Below are 19,576 nucleotides of genomic sequence, written 5' to 3' on the forward strand. Positions count from 1 at the left end.
AGGGTTCTCCTACTTTTAACATTGAGGTTGCTCCATGTGATGCAAGTTGCTTCTCCCTCACCACCTTCATCACCTATAATAAGGAAAGACAGCAGAAAATGAAAGCTGGCTCTCTTTAACAGCATCAGTTACAGGCCAGCAGTTGCAACATTAAAAAGTGCTGCCCTTCACTAGCATACCTCTCAGTAATTATAAAGGGCCAGAGAATGTAAGAGAAATTTTGCCCTATGCTGCAAGTATAATTTTAAATTAGTCTGTCATAGATTATTCATTATTTCATCCTTTATTATACTTATAGAAATCATAGCCTTCAGTTCTGCTTTCAGAAAAGTCAAATTTTTACTGGCTTGTGTCAGAACAATGAGAGGGAATATTATTGTATGTATAGGATAGGTGCATTTATAACTGAGATATATATAGTGCACTGAAATGTAGTAAGCTAAAAAGACAGGGCAGCAGGACTCCTGGATTTACCCCTACACCAACTTATTTGAAATACCTAATTCAGTTCCCTTATCCAAACTGTAAAATGTCACTGTCTTACAGGATGCTGCAAAGGTAAATTGAAATGCTTTATATATATATATATTTTTTTTTTTAATAATTTTAACCATTAATTACACATAGAGACAAAATCTTATGGAGACAGGGTCACTACATTATACTGTTTGTTCTCAACAGGCGGAGAGCTGTTAGCAAGAGCAAAGAATCCATATTATCTGATCATGAGCGTGAGTCTGTCAAATACCAGCCAGCAGTACAGGTAGAAGAGGACACCATGGACTTTACACTGGAAGACTCTGTTCTCCTTCCTATGGATCCAAACCTGGAATGCCACAGCCCACCTCCAGATTACAACTCCGTCATTCACTACTCGGCCCCTCCGGTGTAATCAGCCTAGCCTGACACAGGGCATCTTGCACCTCTCAACTATGCTAGATTCTTACATGCCTTCATGTCTGGATAAAGAGGCTGGGTAAAATAGAAGGGAAATCTGACAGGACAATGGTTCATATGTTTCTTCTGGCACATCTTTGAAGTGAATAGAAACATTTTAAGAGCATCTTCTTTGCTATCTTGAAAGGCCTATTGCAACATATGCAGTAAATTAAAATTCTATCAGAATTGTAGGTAGGAGCTATAACCCAGAACTACTTCCATGCTTTCCTCCCCTAGCTGGGTCTGTTCATTGGCATTTGCAGATTTACAAATTACTTCATTCACATTTTACTTCATAAACGTCACCAAGAGTCATGTCAAGCTAGCTGTGAAAATGAGATTCATTCTACTGGTCCTGCACACATCCTGCAGGGATTGTTTAGTATGATGCTGTAAGGGATCAGTTGAAAACAACAGCCATACACACTAACGTTTTGGTATTAGAGAAAATCCAAAACTGAAACATCATTCTTAACTTGGGATCTCATCTTCCGTAAATATTTCTGAAATATTTTGAAATCCAAAATATTTTGGTTACAATTTGTGATTTAATAATTTCCACTGCCTATATGATACACTCCTAAAAATGATAAGGCACAGAGAAAGCAGATAGTACTCATGTATCAAGAGGCAGGCTGGTCTTTTGGGACATCAGGGCATATGATATGGTTAAATCTGTTTCCCTGTGTTTTCTCCTTGTTCAAACAGCCATTTATTCTGAATACATGCAATAGGGAACCTTGATGGAGATGCATCTGTAGTGATTGCAAGGCAAAATCACTGCCTTAAGTAAGAACCTTCTTAAGCTTAAATAGACAGAATTTCCCAGCACACATGCACATGTTTGTGTGTATCTGCATAAAATATGCATTAACAACATGAGAGTTACACATAAATGCACATACACCCTTGAAGCACCAGCAGGGTAGCAGCATTTTTATGTTTCCTTTCTGCACACAGGCTATTTACTACAAAGAAAAACAAAAGAAAAAAATAATTTCCTTTGGATTCTGTGGCAGATGCCCAACAGTTTGATCCTGGGTATACTAGCTATGCTAAACTGTAAGCATATGTGGCACATATTTGTCTCTGACGGTCTTGCCAAGGTAGATATTGGTATGATATGCAATGCCCTCTGCATCTAAACCGTTCATGAGTTCACAGTAATTCAAAGCTTTTTTTGCAGCCTGATCATGCAGGACCAAATGGATCACAAATTCTCACATTAAGAAATTCCAAGCGTATTGCCCTCCACCCAAAAGTTGTGTGTGGCAGGGACTGTTGGTCTGCAAATATGTATACCCAGGTCCCATGCATATCCCATGCATATTCACAACAACTTCAAAAATAAGCAAATAATGCTTGTCATTTAATGTGCTATTGAACAATCAGAGTTGACTTTAGAAATATAGGAAGGGAAGAAGTATCTAGGTTGCAAGCAGAAAAAGTAAGGATGAGAAAGATACTCATTGACAGTCAAGACGATAACCTCCGAAGTTATATACCTAGATCTGGAAATTACTCTCTGTGCAGTTTCTTCCAAGGTCTGCACAACCCTTTCCTTTTCTTCTTAGACTTGACACTGATTTGAATTCTTCAGAGAAAAAGAATTTTTCTTCATGATTACTAACTAAAAGGGAAAAAAAAATCCAATACTTGCAAAACAATTATATTACCTTGGCGAAGACAGCTTAAACATGCTTACAGCAGTAAAGAAACATTTCTGGATGATCAGTTACAGTTGGTTACATTGACATAAACACAAACAAGCCTCAGGTATTATCAAAGGGGGAAACAAACCTTCAAACCCCACACCACGTTAACTGTGAATGCTAAAGCATCTGAAGTATGGGCTCTTGGGAACTGCACTTCTCACTCTCCTTGACTTCAGATTCAATGTATTAAGGAAATCACCTGCAGTAACTCACGAGCCCCTTGTTCGTAGTGGACCTGCTAGATAGCTGTGGTCTGTAGTTGCTTTATGGTCATTTTTGCACTTCTTTGTATTTTAGTACCTATGTATTAAGTAGAGCTGGTTATATAACAGAAGAAACTACTGGGAAATAATTCATTTGATGAGCCCCAGAAAGCTCATTGGAATCAGTTTTTCATCAAACAGTAAATTATGTAGAGCTCTGATAAAAAAATCAATCACTTCTTTTGCAAATAGTTTATTTACACTGCAAAGAGAAAAAAGGTGCAGACAGTTTGTCTGGCTCTACTGTTAATGGCAGCAGCGTAAGATGGTTTGTTATTGTGCCTTGTTCTGTAGGGTAAGAAAACAATGATGTTTAAAAACCTTCGCTTATAAACTTTAAAGTAAGTATATATAGGGAAAAAAAGCCTGCAAGTATGCTCTCTATTTTGAAAAAGAATGGGAAACACTGCTGGGTGAACTGTCTGCTTCTAAGAGAGCCAAGTAGATCATCTTTCCACTTTATCAAAGCTGAACTGTAGAGGTTTCTCCGAGACCAGAGGAATATAAAGCATGTTTCCTGAGCGGGACCCAAGCGGACACTCGAATGGAGGGCTGGTAGCTAGGTCCCCCTCTGGCTCCCAGTAACATCTATCAGCCTTTCTGCATCACATGAGATGATGTGAAAACAGAGTGCAGGCTCAAGTGCTCAAGACACATGTTAAAACACTGGTTGCATTGACAGCCCCCTGAAAACTGAGGGCTCCTCTGCAGTGGCAAAATCAACAGCTGTCTTCAGCAGTATCAATGGCCATTTCTTCAAAGAGCAAAGATAACCTCCAAACCCGTGACAATGGCCTTCAAGTGTTCTGGAAATGGCAAGTGACTGATATTTGGGCAGCTGTGTTTCCAATGTTTATTCTGAGTGGATGATTTTCTTCTGCTTATAGTAAATGTAACAAGCAAAAGTATTGCCTGAAAAGTATTATTGAACATGTCTTCTATTTTATTTACTAATATTTTGTTTGTCCTTTTCTCTCCTCCCTTAATTTAATTATTGTTCTTTTCTTACAATGATGTACATAGTTTACCCAGTAGACACAAATATAGTGATTCATATATATGGTAAAATTTGTAACATTTTAGTCAAAAGAGAAAGAGATACCCAGACGTAACAGAGTTAAGTATTGTTACTAAACATTTCACTAATGCTTGCAGGCCAGGCTCCAGTTTACAGTACCCTACTAGTGCCATTTCATAGCAGTTCTCCTCTTGGCTGTGAGTATCTCTGGCTCTCACTTACTCTCCACGTTATTTAGTTTCAGTTAGGAAACAGGAATCTGGAGGAATCTGGCAGGTTTATCTCATTCCTGGAAGTGTCACCATGCAGCTCACGGTAAAGGTGAGGAATTTCCACTGCCTCTGTTTTAACTGAAGGCTCGTGTATTGGCTAGAGGATCAGAAGGGGCCAAATTGTTTAAATGATGTGATGTTTAATATTTTTTTAAACTTCTCAGGGATTCTTACTCTACTCCTGTCAGCCACCTGCTTTATCTGACTGAGCTCAGTGGTATCTGGTATTAACATGTACCTTTGTTTTCTTTAATGGTGCTTACTCCTACTGGGTTTGTCCTCTTGTAAGCCCAGAGAATTAGGGCAAAGGAACTCAGAGCTCACCACAGAAATCTGTTGTCTTCTCTCCAACAATCACCTGCCACATAGGTGTCCAAGGATAAGTGCCTTCACCTGCATGTTATTGTTCAGGCTGGTGTTTTTAACAGTTTGGTTTCTTAACTCCTCTTTACTTTTCATCTATTTCTTGATATTTGTTCTCCATAGTCCCTCTGGATTGCTTTTCTCTGCCTTTTGAATGAGATCAGGTATAGGACTCATTTCACTGCTATTTCCTGTATATTCTGCGCTTGCAGAACTAGATAATCTAAAGCAAGCTTTTCTCACATTAAAAATTTTTTGATATAGACATGGGAAACTAGTTTATATTGGTTTGTCTGGAAGACTCTCTGAATCCTTCTCTGAATGAGAGAAGCTTTTTAATCTATTGATTTTTCAATATTAGTATTTGGAACAAAACAAAGGTTGGTGACTATATGAATCTTATCCTTTCTCAAACAATGAGGTTTCTCTTAGGTTCTCTCAAGTTATCCTCACAAGAAGGGGGTCCTAACCAGGATGCTGAGCCCACACCATCTACTCAGGATATCAAGGAAGGTCAGATAAAAACTTAAAGCCTGAGTAATAGTCTCAAAGAAAACCACTGAAATTTGAACCCACTGAATGCTATACATTTAGATCTATACATTTAGAGCTGCCTGCAGGCATACACTGCTCTGCTTAAGACATCCCACTAATACAAACACTACTCTTCAGTTAGACTGCTTGGCAAATTCCTAGGATGACCTAGAGTGTCCAGGCACTTCTCTCTTTGTATTTACACTTTGTATACTGTAGGAATGTTAGTCTCATGTCAGCTTGTAACTGGCCAGTCAACAATTTAAGACATCTTCTCAATGATCCTTCACGCAGAGCGTTGGCACTGCCTTGTCATGTCCTATCTTGCTTTAAAAATTTGATCTGGCCCTATTCCAGCTGTAAGGGTGTGGTCCTGGGTCAGTGGTCTCTAGCTCCCACCAGCACCAACTGGACAACATCAGGAAATGTTTGCAGGGAAAAATCACTAGCAAATAGCTACATAACAAGATAAAGCATTGCTGGGGTTTCCTGAACACAGGAGTTAGCCAGAATCAGTATCATGCTCAGAGATCAGTCTATATTTTTTTTCTTACCATAAAGTGAACAGAAAAATACAGAAGGTAGCAATAATTCTTTTGTCCCTCCCTGCAAATAGTAATGGCCGAACCCTGGGATCCATTTTCCTGGTTTTATACTATGTCACAAAAAAACAGGAAGAATTTTGCCAAAGTAATGACACCAGCACCATCTTACAAGTAAAATTCAGGGAGGACTTCTGGATTTGACCCTATCAAGAGTCAATCACTGTACAGGATGTAAGTGTTGAGCCCAAGCACTGGCTTGTTTATTTGACACATGTTGTTTTCATATTGCGTTAACATAGAAAAGTTGCTGGACTGGGTCATTTGGGACCTCAGGCAAATACGCCATAAGGGCCGTGGTTACAGGAAGACTAGTGTGGTATGCACTGAGCAGTGTCCCGTTGTCCTGCCTAATAATCCTGTGCCACAAGAGCCAGCACATCCTTATTACTCAATTCATTTTTCTTTAGACCTTGAGTTGTCAAAGCAGCTAATGAAAACTGGGAAAAACCAGTAACTTGGGACTTAAAGAAAATAAACTGAGCGCCATGTAATACTCAAAACACTAAGGAATGTTTGTCTGCCATGTTCCTGTCTGTCTGAAGAATGTATGCACTGAAAACAACGCTTTCTTATGTAGTCGAAAATTGTACTGTATCTATTAACCAAAAAAATAAAAAGATTCTATATTTATACAGCCCAGGGCTCCTTTGTGTCATCCCTTGGCTTGAAAAGTATTGTCCTTGAAGCAGAATATAAATAAATAATGCAACAGTTCTGAGAGATTTTTACAAGGCATAGATCTCATATTCATTTCTACAGGGTGTTCAAAACTTAGGACATAAGCCTGCCACACTCTCATTGCTTAGAGGTATCTAACCACTACATTTGCTTAAAAGATTCACAGATCTCAGAAAACGTTGGCCCAGTTTGCTGAAGAAATACACAAATCTAGCTGCCACCAAGAACAGTCCATGAAACAGAGAGACTGCTTTCCCAATACACAGCCACAATGATGTTATTGAATTCTCACTTGAATAAACTCCGCACTGTTGAAATATAGAATATTCCATGCTCTTATTTTGTAGTTAAGGTCTAACATTTAGAAGGCTGAGGAAAAAAGTCTCCCAACAATAGTCAAGTGCAGCAGGCATACCATTTTCCTTACCAGCTGGCTAATCTTTCAGAAATACTATTTCCCATTCCTCTTTCCATTTTGGTGGCACAGCAGGTAACTACTGGCAGAAAAAATATGAGATCTTTGAAGATTTTTACAGACTGACAAATATTAGTTTCTACTTATGTCTTAAAATAAATACTGCTATTGGAAAAGAAGTGTGTTAGAGTTTAAGTCATTCTTCCATTAGCACAGTCTTAAAAGTTATTGGTCTGTGTATTTCACTAGTCACATTAAAAACTATGAAGCACTCAAGTCACTTCAAACATTTTAGTTTCTCTTCATTCCCTGTTCCAAACAGTCCTAGAAATAAATGTCTAAATTATACATGTCATTTGAAATGTAGCAATCTCCTTTCATCCACATAATGAGCGAGAACATTCTTCTCTGCAAACTATGAAATGTTTTAGTTACTTATATAACACATGAGTCACTACATGCTAGGCAATATAGGGTCTCCTTTATGGGGAAACTAATGTATTAAATGGTGGAAGGAAAATATACAAAATTAACTCTGATTTGTTTTTAGCACAAAATGTGAATTATTAATCACATACAGCTTGAGCTGCACTTGTGGAAGGTACTCTGTTATGGCATTCCTTGGGAAAGAATTTTGGGAAAAAAAGTATAACACTAGGAATCAAGAAATGTAAGCTTTTCTCCTAGGTCTTGGCCAGGGTACATAACTTTTCTGTCCCTTAGTTTGGCATATATGGTGTAAAAGATTTTTGGTTTTACAGCAGCAGCATATAGAGATGCAAGACCAAAAAATCTCAGTCTAAAGTATTGTAACTTGGTGGTTTGAGGTGATAAAACAAGAAGAAAATAGGGACTAACAAGAGAAAGATTTAGGAGTGAGATAAACAGATTTGGTGGTGGTCACATTAGAAAACTGAGAAGAAAATCCAACTGATTTCCAGTCAGATCCTTTTTCTTTCCTCCCGTAATGAGACTTAACTTATAAGGGTTTGGAAAGTGCAAAGGCTTTGAAAGAGTGGAAAATACTGTTAATTTTATATGCTTTCTACACAGTGAGGCCCTTAAGCAGTAGATAATAATTTTGTCTCAAAACCAATGAAGTAGCCCACGACTTTCATAGGATCTCAGCATACATTTTATCGCTGGCTATTGCCTGTTTGAAGTGACACACTGAATATCCCCTACTGACTGTACTGCAATGAACTTGCTCTGCATAAAGAGTAGATGAAGCCCTACCAGGGCCATAAATATAACCATTATTTTCAACAGTACTGAAATCAGTTATGATCAGTCGCAATTGTTATTATAGCCTGATGAGTTAGTATTCATTAAAATTGAGAGAGGAGAAACTAGTCTCTTTAAACTACTTCATTCTACAGGGACTTAGGAAATCATAGTTCTTGTGGTTCACTTCATCTTTCCTCATCCACACTGATGCATAAAGTGAGACCTGTCTCTTCCTTTCCTCACTGCAGAGTCAGTGAATACTTACTCCATATCTGCACAAACCACAAGGGCAGAGTAACATGGCTTCTGAATATTCCTATTCCATAGTTCTCTAAGTGACCTTTAAGATAGGGCTGTTGCTCCCAGGAAGTAATAGGACTGAGGGGCGTTTCAAAATATAAGCTATCATAATATCAAATGCCAAATGTTGAGGTAAGGCAATTAATGAGAAGAGCCTCCCATATTCTTCCTATCCATTTGTCACTGCTGGTACTTACTCTGAATACATGATCTACACAGAATCCCTTAGGTCTAAATCTAGCCTGTTCTTCACTGAGAAGAAATAATACCCAGTAAAGAAGAAATATTTCATCTGTGGTTTAAGCTGTGCACCTTCTAGGTCCAGAGATTTTTCTTCAGAGTGTGGGTTGACCACAGAGGCGATAGAGGTGGTTAGTCTGTCAGCCCTTCACTGGCCAGTGAGCATATACATAAGTAGCTTTAGTTGAAATGAGAACTTACAATGCATTGTGAAAAATAAGTAATGCATGTAATCCAATGTAGGCAAACGCAATTGTTTGTCTTGCTTTAATGGCAGGTGATTAAAGCATGATTCTACCTGTCCTAGAAAGGGTAGGAATATATGTCTGCTGGGTGCCCTTGTCTAAATCTATAGTAATGATACTAAAGGAGTAAATTTGTCACTTGCATACGTTCTAGGGCAAACTGTAGCTACACAAGTGGTTTACTCAGTTCAGTGATTTCACTCAGAGTAGGCTTTGACCCAAACAAACAAACAAAACCCTATTTCAAATATTAAGAGTGACATTAGGAACCCTATGAAATTCAGCAAGGACAAAACCTGCACTTGGGAAGGACTAAACCCTTGAAGCAATACATGCTGGGGACTGACTGGCTGGAGAACAGCTCTGCTGAAAGGCCCCTGTGGGTCTTCATAGACATAAACTGAATACAAGCTAGCCGTGTGCCCTGGCAGCACGGAAGGCCAGCAGCATCCTGGGCTGCATTAATGGGAGCACGGCCAGGGAAAGTGATTATCTCTCCGCTTAGCACTCATTAGACCACATCTAGAATACTGCACCCCCCACCAGCACAAGCAAGACACTGATAACTGGACTGAGTTCAGCAGAGGGTCACCAAGATGGTCAGGACTTGGAGCACTTGCTCTGTGAGTAGAGGCTGAGGGAACTGGGCTTGTCCAACCTGGAGAAAGGACAGCTTCAGGGGGACCTAGAAGCAGCCCCCACATGCCTATGATGAGGCTGTCAAGAAGAGGAGCCAGGATCTTCACAGTGGTACATGGCAGGAGAAAGAGAAATGAGAGACAAATTGAAACAAGAGAGCTGCAGATATGGACACACAGACGAACTTTTTTCTCCATGACAACAATCAAGAAATGAAGCAGGTTGTCCAGACTCAGCTCTGTGCAGGACGGTTGACTACAGACCTCCAGAGGTCCTTTCCAACCTGAATTATCCTACAATCAAGTCTGACTCATCGTTCCATTGTAATGCTTGTCTATGCAGTCAAATTACCAGCATAAAACCTCCACACCACACAGGTCTAGCCTTTCAAAATATTGATTAGTTAGTGATTAGGTTAGTGATTCACCTTGAACCTCAGCAGAGCTCTGGAATCATAGGTAATGTGGCATCTGCCAATAGTTAATGACCCTTTTTTCTGCATCAAAACAAAAGATGTAGCAACACTGATCTCACATACAGAAGTGAAACAAATGGCATTTTTCTTGTGTAAATGTAAGCATAAGTTGGCTACTCTAAGAAAACTTACAGGCAATTTTATCTTACAGCTTCATATATACACTTCTGCATTTTATTTTTTCTTAGTGCTACTCCACTCGTCAGATAACAAATAGTACTCAGTGATCTCTCATACCATAATTTATCCATTTATCACACCTAAATAGTGACACTAGTCATTAGCTAATGATGTCCACTATATTAATTGCAAACTGTCCATTTCCCTGACCTTCTTTCAGGGTCACATTCTTATCATAATCCTCTGGAAGGGAAGTCTCCAAAATCAAATCAAATTTCTAAAATCATTATAGAAAGTTTTTAAAAACCTAAGAAGACTGTCTTCTCCTTCACAAATGAAGCAGGAATTTTATTTCCTCCAGGTTGTGTGGGGCAAAGAGGACCATGCATCTGCCAATAACATACTGTTCTTTAACTGAGTCATGTATGATAAGATGTTTCTCCTTTTTCCACAATTTTTTCTTTCCACAGTTGTTACTGTGAAAACTTTGTAATTTATAGCTTTTCTATCTTTTTTTCTTCCACTGTAACACTGCTAAGGAATAATTAAAACCTGACAGCAGGTAAGATCAAAGAGACCAATAGCATAATGAAATCCTTGTTCTCTTCCTAAACTAAAAAAAAATAGCCCAGCAACTCCCATATGTAGGCCTGTGCCTTCTGCCCTTCCAGACTGCTGTGGATAAGCAATATTAGCATGACTTTTTAAAGCCAGGACTACACATTTGGTGATCCTCAAGGCCAGCAGAATAAACCTGGGCACCTCTGGACTTGGAGTAGCAGTTGTTTATTTTTAAGCTGGACCATTGTCACAGTAAATTCCTCAAAAACTCAAAGGTTAATTTGCTTTTCATAACTATGCATTAAAAAAAACCCAAACCTAAAACCACAAGAAATTTACTCTTTCCTGGGAGAGTTTTGACCTTTTATTCCTGTATATTTTTCAAATCCTGTCTTCCACTGTTTATGCCCCAAGCTAGAATGTCACAAGCCATCTTAGCACAGAGCAGAACTACAAAGACAAGCAGGGGTAAGGCAAGGAGAGCAGGTGGAAGGGGGTGAGAATCATGAATGTGGTGGATCAAGGTAATGGGCTTCCTTAATCATGTCTACTATAACATCTGGGACGTACAGAATTACTTTCCTCTCTTTCCCCAAAGCTTCTGAAACAAGCAACAAACCACCTCATGATACAATGTCAAGACAGAAGTGTAACATGACTTCACAACCTCATGAAAGTATAGGATGGTGGACTGAAGTATAAGCCAAAGTATTATCTCCCCAAGCACTAAAATAACTAGATCAAAATCTGAACATCAGAAATTACTTATTTTCTATCTGATAGATTGTTTCTGAACTCTGAGTTGCACTCGAGGTTACATCAATAATTCCTCATAATAATAATAATTCCTAATATTCCTGATAATAATTAATAATCATTATTAATTCCTAATATTTTCATGATGACTCGTAAATGGATCTGACACCGATTGATTCAGCATCCCTCCACTGCTGAATGGCATTTTTTCTGTGCTGATAAAACACTGTTTTGCCTTGATGCTAATCTTTGAATCTGTGGGATCCCAGATGTCTTCAGGATTTTGCAATAAATGGGACATGCCAACTGATTGCAAAGAAAAACTGAAGTCGTCTTAATCTTTATTCCTTCCTTTTGTACCATTATTTCCTTCCAGAAAGGAAAAGCTAGGAATTGAGAAGAAAATATGTGCTCTTTTTCAAATGGTGCTAAGGACAGTTTTGGAGCTGGCCATGATGCATTGCTTCTCTCTGTTTTGTGAGTAAAGTACCCACTTCTTACTGGTGCCAGGTCCTGCACTGCTGCATCAAACTTCCTTAAGGGAACTAACTTCCACTCAAACACAGAGGAGCACCAATTTTGCAGTTCTCTACTCTTGTGTCTCTGATAGCCTACATACAGTTCAGTTAAGGAAAGAAAGAATATCCCCAGTTGCTGAAGACAGAAAACTAGATTCCAGATATATCCAGGAACAAATTTTACTTACTCAAATAAATTTTCCCCAGACTTGAGCAAATCACAGTTCTTTAAGTAAAAAATTTGATGTAATACTGCCCTAAATCATGTTAAGTAGTTTCCCCCTCCTAACATTATCCCAAAAGTGGTACAATTAACAATAATTTATTTCCTAAGACTTCAGTTAGTATTTAGATGTCAAGGAGTTTTTTATTTAAACAAGACTAATGACCATCTTTTTTTCTGTTTTAACCCCATTCAGTAAAGAGCAATATTTTTAATAGGCTTGAATACTAACTACTAACTGAGTAATCTGTAAGTAAAAAGAGAAATGGAACAGAGCATGCAAACCCTGTTCACGCTGCCCCATTCCAATCTGATATAATGGGAAAAGACCTGCAAAGGGAAAGTAAGTACTCATGGTAGCTTGAAAATCTACGCAAAGGCAGAAGAATCTTGGTACTGTGACACTAATAAATTTTGTTTGCATCAAGGATTTAGTTAAGTCCCCCTGACACCTAACAGACCAAGCTGCACTGATATCTGGATTAGTGTATAGTCAGACCACTTGATTCTCTCAGATAGAGTCCCCAATTTGTCCTTCAGAAAATTCACTCCTTTTCTGTTTCTATGCAAAGTGCTCAGCAACAAGGCTACAGAAGAAGGGATGTCATCTAAAGTGAAAACCAGAAACATGCCCCAACTATTTCCTCAGCTGAGTATTCCCTTCTGGTTTGGTCCTCCTTTTCCAATAGCAGGGCCTTCAACTTAAACTGATGGCAGAAGTTTCCCAGTGCTTGCCAAGGATAGTGAAAAGTACTTAAAGAGTGGTTCAGAAGAGAGTACACATAAACAGAACCAGAGCAATGTTCCTGTTGGACTGTGGGAAAGTAAGAGACCAGCAACTAAACTACAAAAACAAATAAACAACAAAAAGTCCCAAACCAAAAAACACATTCATGCAAACATACTATGAGCAAGTGGTGACTAAAACTTTTTAGTTTGTGGGGATGTACAGAAAATTCTGTAGTAGACTTGTGCATATATGTCAATGTATAGCACAACAGAGGTTTAAGGACACTGTACAAAACCAGAACAGTATACGGTATTCAATATCAAGGCACCATTAACAAGACAAGATTGTTTAGTTTATCATACATCAGGAAACAAGAAAAAAAGCCCATTAGTTCATAAAGGGCCTTGTAATTTTCTCTAGAGACCCTGTTTCATTCTCAATCCAAGTCCTCCCATGCCCATCTCCATAAGCTTAAGGATGGTCGGCAAAAACCCTACTAAGGGGCACTTGTTGGTGCATCGTTATATGTTGCAGTTTGTCATGGACTGTATGAAGTTTCCACAGGATTTTGTTGTTTATTTTATTAAACAACATATAAACATTTGACAGTGTTCTCAGGAATTTGCCAATTCAGACTGAGTGCAACAAGAGACATATAGGGGAAGATTACACAGTCCTTTACAAGGCAGTAACTATTTTTTCTGTTTTCCAACATATAACATGTAAATATTCTTGTCCTGATAATGAATAACTAAGTTTTGGTTTGTTCTGTAGAATATTGTTCTCCCAGAAACTGAATTATACCACCACAGCATGCCACTACTAAGACAACACAACAAAGAAAGGTTTAAGTGAGATTTATAAAGCTCCAATAAGGATGGACCCTATTATCCCCAAAGTAACTAGTATCCCTGTTATGTAGCATAGCACTTAATAACAAAGCAGCTCAAACTCCATCTCTGCCTGTCTATATTTTGTAAATTCAAACAATGGAAGACCAAGTACCTGGTGGCAAGTATCTGATCAGCACCCATTGAGTAGATCTCTACCTCCAAAAAGTGAATACAAAACTATCTCTGCAGTTATTTTTGTCTTTGAAACCACCAGCATAAACATGGAAAATGCAAGCTGAGGCCAGTGTGTAAATCAGTTGCTAGATCTTCTTGCTGGTGTTGTTACTGGGTCTGGGGAGGTAAGCACTTTCTCTAAAGTATATGGCAAAGATCACAACTGGAGGAAGACTAAAGACATCAAAACGAAGCAGACCATTAGACCATTTCATTACTCTAGTTCCCTGCCATGTATTTGGGGGTTTAGGAAATTCAAACCAAATGACTATGTAGGGAGCATACTTGATTTGCTTTAAAGGCAGATGAAGGCTGCAAATCATTTTGTAAGCACAATACAAGTTATGTCAAAATACGTGAAAAATTTCCAGCAAAGAACAGCATAAATCCCAAGAATGATTCGAGACCCTCCTTTTGTTTTTGAAGACTCTTCAATGGGAGCCAGAAATCTGGGAAGAAATACTGTATAGGCTGCATTTCATGAGTGTATTTGCTGGTGTTTATATTCCCACACTTCAGATATCATCTCATGATTCCCAGTTACTCCATTTGGGTTGGGTTAGGTCTCAGCTGTTGCTCTGGAGGGATCAGGCATATTTTTGGTTATTACTAATAGTTAAAACATTCTCTTTTGATCTGTGCTGATATTTCAAACAAGTAAACTATATATAATACATAATCTGTATTCACATGCCCCAAAAAAACCAGGCACAGAAAAGTTTGGGAGGTTAGGAAAGACCTAGACCAAGGACAGTCCATCCATGGCCCAGGTGGCTTTTGGAACAGGTACAAACCAAGCTTTCAAAATACTATCACTTCTGATGTGCAAGGAAGTTAAAATGCCTGAGGGCTGTCACAAAAGCAATGAACCACCAAAAAAACTTTTAATCTAAAAGAGCCCAAGTTGAAGAGACAGAAGGTGAAATCACACCTGAGCAGTGCTACCGTTCCAAAGCAATACAAGCAGGACAAAGAACCATAGCAGAGCCCACCCAGGTCCCCATCTGCCTCCTTTTTTTTTTTTTTTTTTTTGAGGCCATAATAGGCTATCAGCAGCTTATAGCAAAGTCTTAGGCATTTCTGCAGCTGGTTAATTCTTTTCACCATCATCAAAATGTCATTATGAAGTCAAACCAGAATGAAATTATGAAAATGATATTGCAAGAAGACAATTGAAATCAGGTTGGCAAAACCAAGTCTTATATATAGAAAGCAAAAGCTCTAAACTAGAATTTTTGGCATTGAATGACAAAGCCATAAAGGAAAGTGTTCTTTTTCCAGCATGGTTATATACTTATGAGGAAATGAGCATAAGATATATTCCAGATAAAGAATGACTCTGATAAAAGGAAGAACTTCTTAGTATTGTACTTTTATTTTAAAATTTAAGTCCCCAAAACTGACATGAAGCATCATACGAAATATTTCTAGTATGAAATTGAAAGAAAAACATTTCCCAGACAACTAAAAGAGGTTTGTCACATATGCCTGCAAAGAAATGCTCGTTAGGACTGTATTTTAATGAGGGATGAAAGGGATTGCAAAGATAGTCAATGAAATTTTAACACAGCTTCAATATTTACATTTACTGGTGAACATAATTTGCTCACAGAAAGATTGAAAATGTAATAATGACACCTCATACTTCAATGTTTTTGTTTGCCACACAGATAAAAATGTGTATACATTTGCAAAATCATTTCAATCTATCATCACTGGTTTGTGTGTCTTACAGAGCTGAGAAAATGTGTAGAAACTATGAAAATTAGTAAAACATCAAGTCTGATCAATTTAGAGTAGACACTACTTGTAAAGATGAGGGACTCACCTTCACAAGATATAAAAATGACCATAGTTCTTTACTGAAAAAGTTTTTGGTTATGGATTTATGAAATTGCTAAGACTTTTGTAGTTTTTTTTAAATGAAAGAGTCTGTGGACGGAATAGGATTTTTTTAGTCACGTTAGTTAATGTCTGTAAGAGAAAAAGTCCTTTAAAAATGACTTGCAGAAGGCAAATAAATATGTGCTGAATTTTCTGAGAAAAAGACGTTAAAATCTTGAAGTCTTTAGGACTGAAAATCCATAAAGAGAATTGAATAACTGACTTTTTTTTTTGTTTTAATATGTCTAAGGTTTCATCTCAACCACTTCAATGCACATCTAAAGGGAAAGATAGTCCCTTTGTATACACTTCGGTTGAACTATCTGCTTTCTGACAAGACAGACTCAAAAATCTGCCACACAATAGCTTGGACCACTTCATTTAAAACAGCTGAGAAATTATAGTAACAGAGATGTAAACTATGAGAAATGCTGAAATACAATTCCCTTTCTGTTAGACTCATTTGAGTGTTGATGTAAAGATTTTAAGGCATTAAAGAACCCTGTGATCTTGTGTTAGGCTTCTTCCCCACAGCTTCTGCTACAGATGTTGACAATTACTCCCCGGATTTACAGTTGGAACTAAAGGCGGCAGTTCAGATGGGGGTAAACTCACTCAACTCTATATATAATGTTATTGATCCAGGATATGCCACCATTCTGGAAGTTCCTCCCTTAAAACAGATTTTCCTCAGATCTATTATCTTAATTTTTAATATTGGAAGATATTTTGGTCATTTATAAACACTTATTGCTGACTGATCTTCTTTGCAACAAGGCCATGGCAAAGATGAATCCAGGAGCCAACTATAGTGTAAAAGAATATTTCAGAAGTCCTCTAAATCATCACCACAATATCCTGATTACAATTATTTTCTGTTAATTATAGGGAAGAACTATGTGTAACTGCAGTTTTAGACATTTTACCAGTAATACTTGTTCTGATAATGAAGTAGCATGGGACATTCATCCCCTTTAACTTTTACTTCTATCCTTTTAGGCAAAGATTGTTGAATATTTACATAACTAGGAAACAAAATAAAACTGAACTTCTTTGCAAAACAATAAAAATTTATTCTCAAGCAAATAAATCTTTCTAGTTCCTATGCACAGGGAGCAATAGATTTTGCACAGGATTTCAGTCACTTCCCTACGTGTGACATATAAAGGTCTGACATACAAACACCACTAACATGAGACTACAGCACACTGTGGCTCAGCAGCTGAACCACAACGGGGTGTGTTGACAAACAGGGAAAACTGGCATTAGGTTGGGTTCTCAGTGTAAATTTGTTCACCTCCAAGAATTTCCTGATAGCATGAGCAGGGTGTACTGAATAGGTATTTTGAGAAATAGCCATGATTTCAACAGTTGTTTTGATTGAACCAGACCTAAACACCTTTCAAGGCCTGAATCTATTGCTGCTACTTCACTAGTCAAATGGAAAATCGAACAGAAATATGAGACACTCCTGTGAAGAGGAAGCATGTTTACTGGCACAGCACTGTTACTCCCAGCTGACCCCATGGCAAGGGGTTTTATTCAAATATCCTATATCAGCTTGTTTTATTTTGGTGCACTTATGTAAGCCACTGCACCTACAGGGATATTTGCCCAGGCTGTTTCTCAATGTATTATTGGGGAAAAAAAAAAACCACAACAACAACAAAAAAAACCCCACACACATTTGAGGAATAAAAGAAAATACTATATCATTGTTCTCATTGTCATTGTCTTAAGAATAAGGAGAGATGGAATATCATAAATATCCATAAGTGGACATGTCAAAAATTATCCCCTATCTACAACGTGCAAAAGCCAAAGAAGAAATTTACCCTCCAACAAATAATTATTCCTAGTTTTCACACTATTAAAACAGGATGCTGGAAGTTTCACCAGTGTTGCACTGTATCCCTCTTGTACAAACACAGGCAATATGGCTCAAAAATATGCACTGCATTGTAAAAGTTTAGGGCTTTAATTTAAGGAGCTTCCAGTAATCTGTGACATATCAAGAGTAAGAATGTACTTTCAGATCTTAAACCTTCAACGCACGAGTGACACAGACCACAAAGAAGGAGCTGATCCAAAGCTTCCGGGGTGATTTATTTAAAGGGCATTAAATACTGTTTAAGATTGCAAGACAGCACAGTGGACACTGCAGCCTAGGAAGTGCAACCTCAAATTATGGGAGTGCATAGAACAAGGACCTTGGCAGATACCACAGGTTCAGTGGTTCACTGACAGCTAATTCCCTGATCCCATATGTGAAAGTATTGGCAGAAACAGTTGAGAAGAAACATATCATTGATTCTGCATTAAGATGCTGCAATATCCTCCAGGATACAACCCAGTCAATGCTAAGGTTCATTTCATTCTCCCTCCAAGAAGCCCCATAAATTGATGTCTGTGCATCTAGCACAACTGCCAAGGAAACCCAAAAGCAATACAGCCAACTGTGGGAACACACTGACATTGTGCCAAAAGTCAAAACAGAAGTGATTGTTGAAAGTTTCAGCGATCTGTGAGGTGGAAAAGTGTGATCAGGATGCAAAAAGAGAAATAAGAAATTTCCATTTCCTACTTCATGTGCATAGGGCACTGTACAAAACATCGCACGACACCAGCTGGGTATATATGTCTGAAGTACTATGTTCCCAAAATGAACAATGCAAATGATACCAGACAGATAAACAGTGACTGTGAAGACAAACAACACTCACTATCAACTCAGACACAGCTTACACACAAGAGTAGACACAAGAACCAGACAGGATTCTGGGGGATAGCCTGTAGACAAGGACTCTTTTTTCACCCGACACTAGCAAAAGCACTATTTGACTGTGTTTTATTCCTAAGACAGAGGTTAATCCAAATAGATTAACCTTTTCCATATCCTTTCCATAAAAGAATCTGCACATCTCAACTCCCCAGTGACTAAGAAAGTACTCTCTGAACTTCTTACACTGATGCTGTAGAAATCACTGGTGACATCAGCACATGGTATATGTTGATTTTTCCACCAACTGCTGGACAACGCAAATTCTGTTACCAATCAACTATAACAACAAAAAGTGTTATGCAAAATGCAAACTTTGCTTAATGCTTTGATAGCAATCAGCTTGGCTAGCCAGTCAGTCTACTCTAGAAAGCCAAGAGGGATGTGTAGAGGAAACTAGAGGTAGTAGACTGTACTAGGGTAAAAGAGCGAACAAAACCTTAATGAGTCTATAGATGGCACAATATATATTCTAAAAGCGCAAAGTATCTTAAAACTATTAATTTCTTTTAAGCATTTGGAAATAGGAGAAACTTGAGTGAAAACTTGCAGTATTTTGTTAAGTTAATTATGTCATCATTTCTGATCTTCTGCTGAAATATGCAGTCCTCTGCCAGGTGTCTTAGGATACCACCCACAGCACACAAATACCAAACCAAAACTATTTTTATAAAATGTTCAGCTGAGTATTCTCTGACAAATGTTGACGAAAAGCACTCATCAGTTCAAGATTGCAGTTAGAATGGGGAAAGGGAAGGCAAATATAGCTGTAATCCACCTTTGCATTGTCCCTCAATTCACTAAAACTATGACTTCTGATTTACTTGGGAGCCAGCAGCCTTAGGGCTGTTACAACTTCACTCTGAACACAGAGGCCAGCATAATCCCCAGGAATGGCTAGCATGAAGCATGCAATGCATTCTGGCCTTTCTCAGTACACCCAAAATGACAGTAGATGTTGAGATGAGACAGTGCCAGGGGATTCCTGGTTTTTATAAGGGTCTTTGTGA

General features: G+C 38.2%; 1 protein-coding gene across 1 annotated transcript in view; it reads left to right on the forward strand.

The window, feature by feature from the left end:
• The window catches only part of LOC141949405 (vascular endothelial growth factor receptor kdr-like), a 142,034-nt gene extending 135,690 nt beyond the window's left edge, over positions 1–6,344 (forward strand). Inside the window, exon 30 of the mRNA XM_074882941.1 lies at positions 682–6,344. Coding sequence (XP_074739042.1) covers positions 682–892 — 211 coding nt within the window. The 3' untranslated portion in view covers positions 893–6,344. The remainder of the gene's footprint in view (positions 1–681) is intronic.
• Positions 6,345–19,576: the final 13,232 nt, after the last annotated feature.

This window comes from Strix uralensis, chromosome 13, assembly GCF_047716275.1.
Source record: "Strix uralensis isolate ZFMK-TIS-50842 chromosome 13, bStrUra1, whole genome shotgun sequence".
In the NCBI taxonomy this organism is placed as follows: domain Eukaryota; kingdom Metazoa; phylum Chordata; class Aves; order Strigiformes; family Strigidae; genus Strix; species Strix uralensis.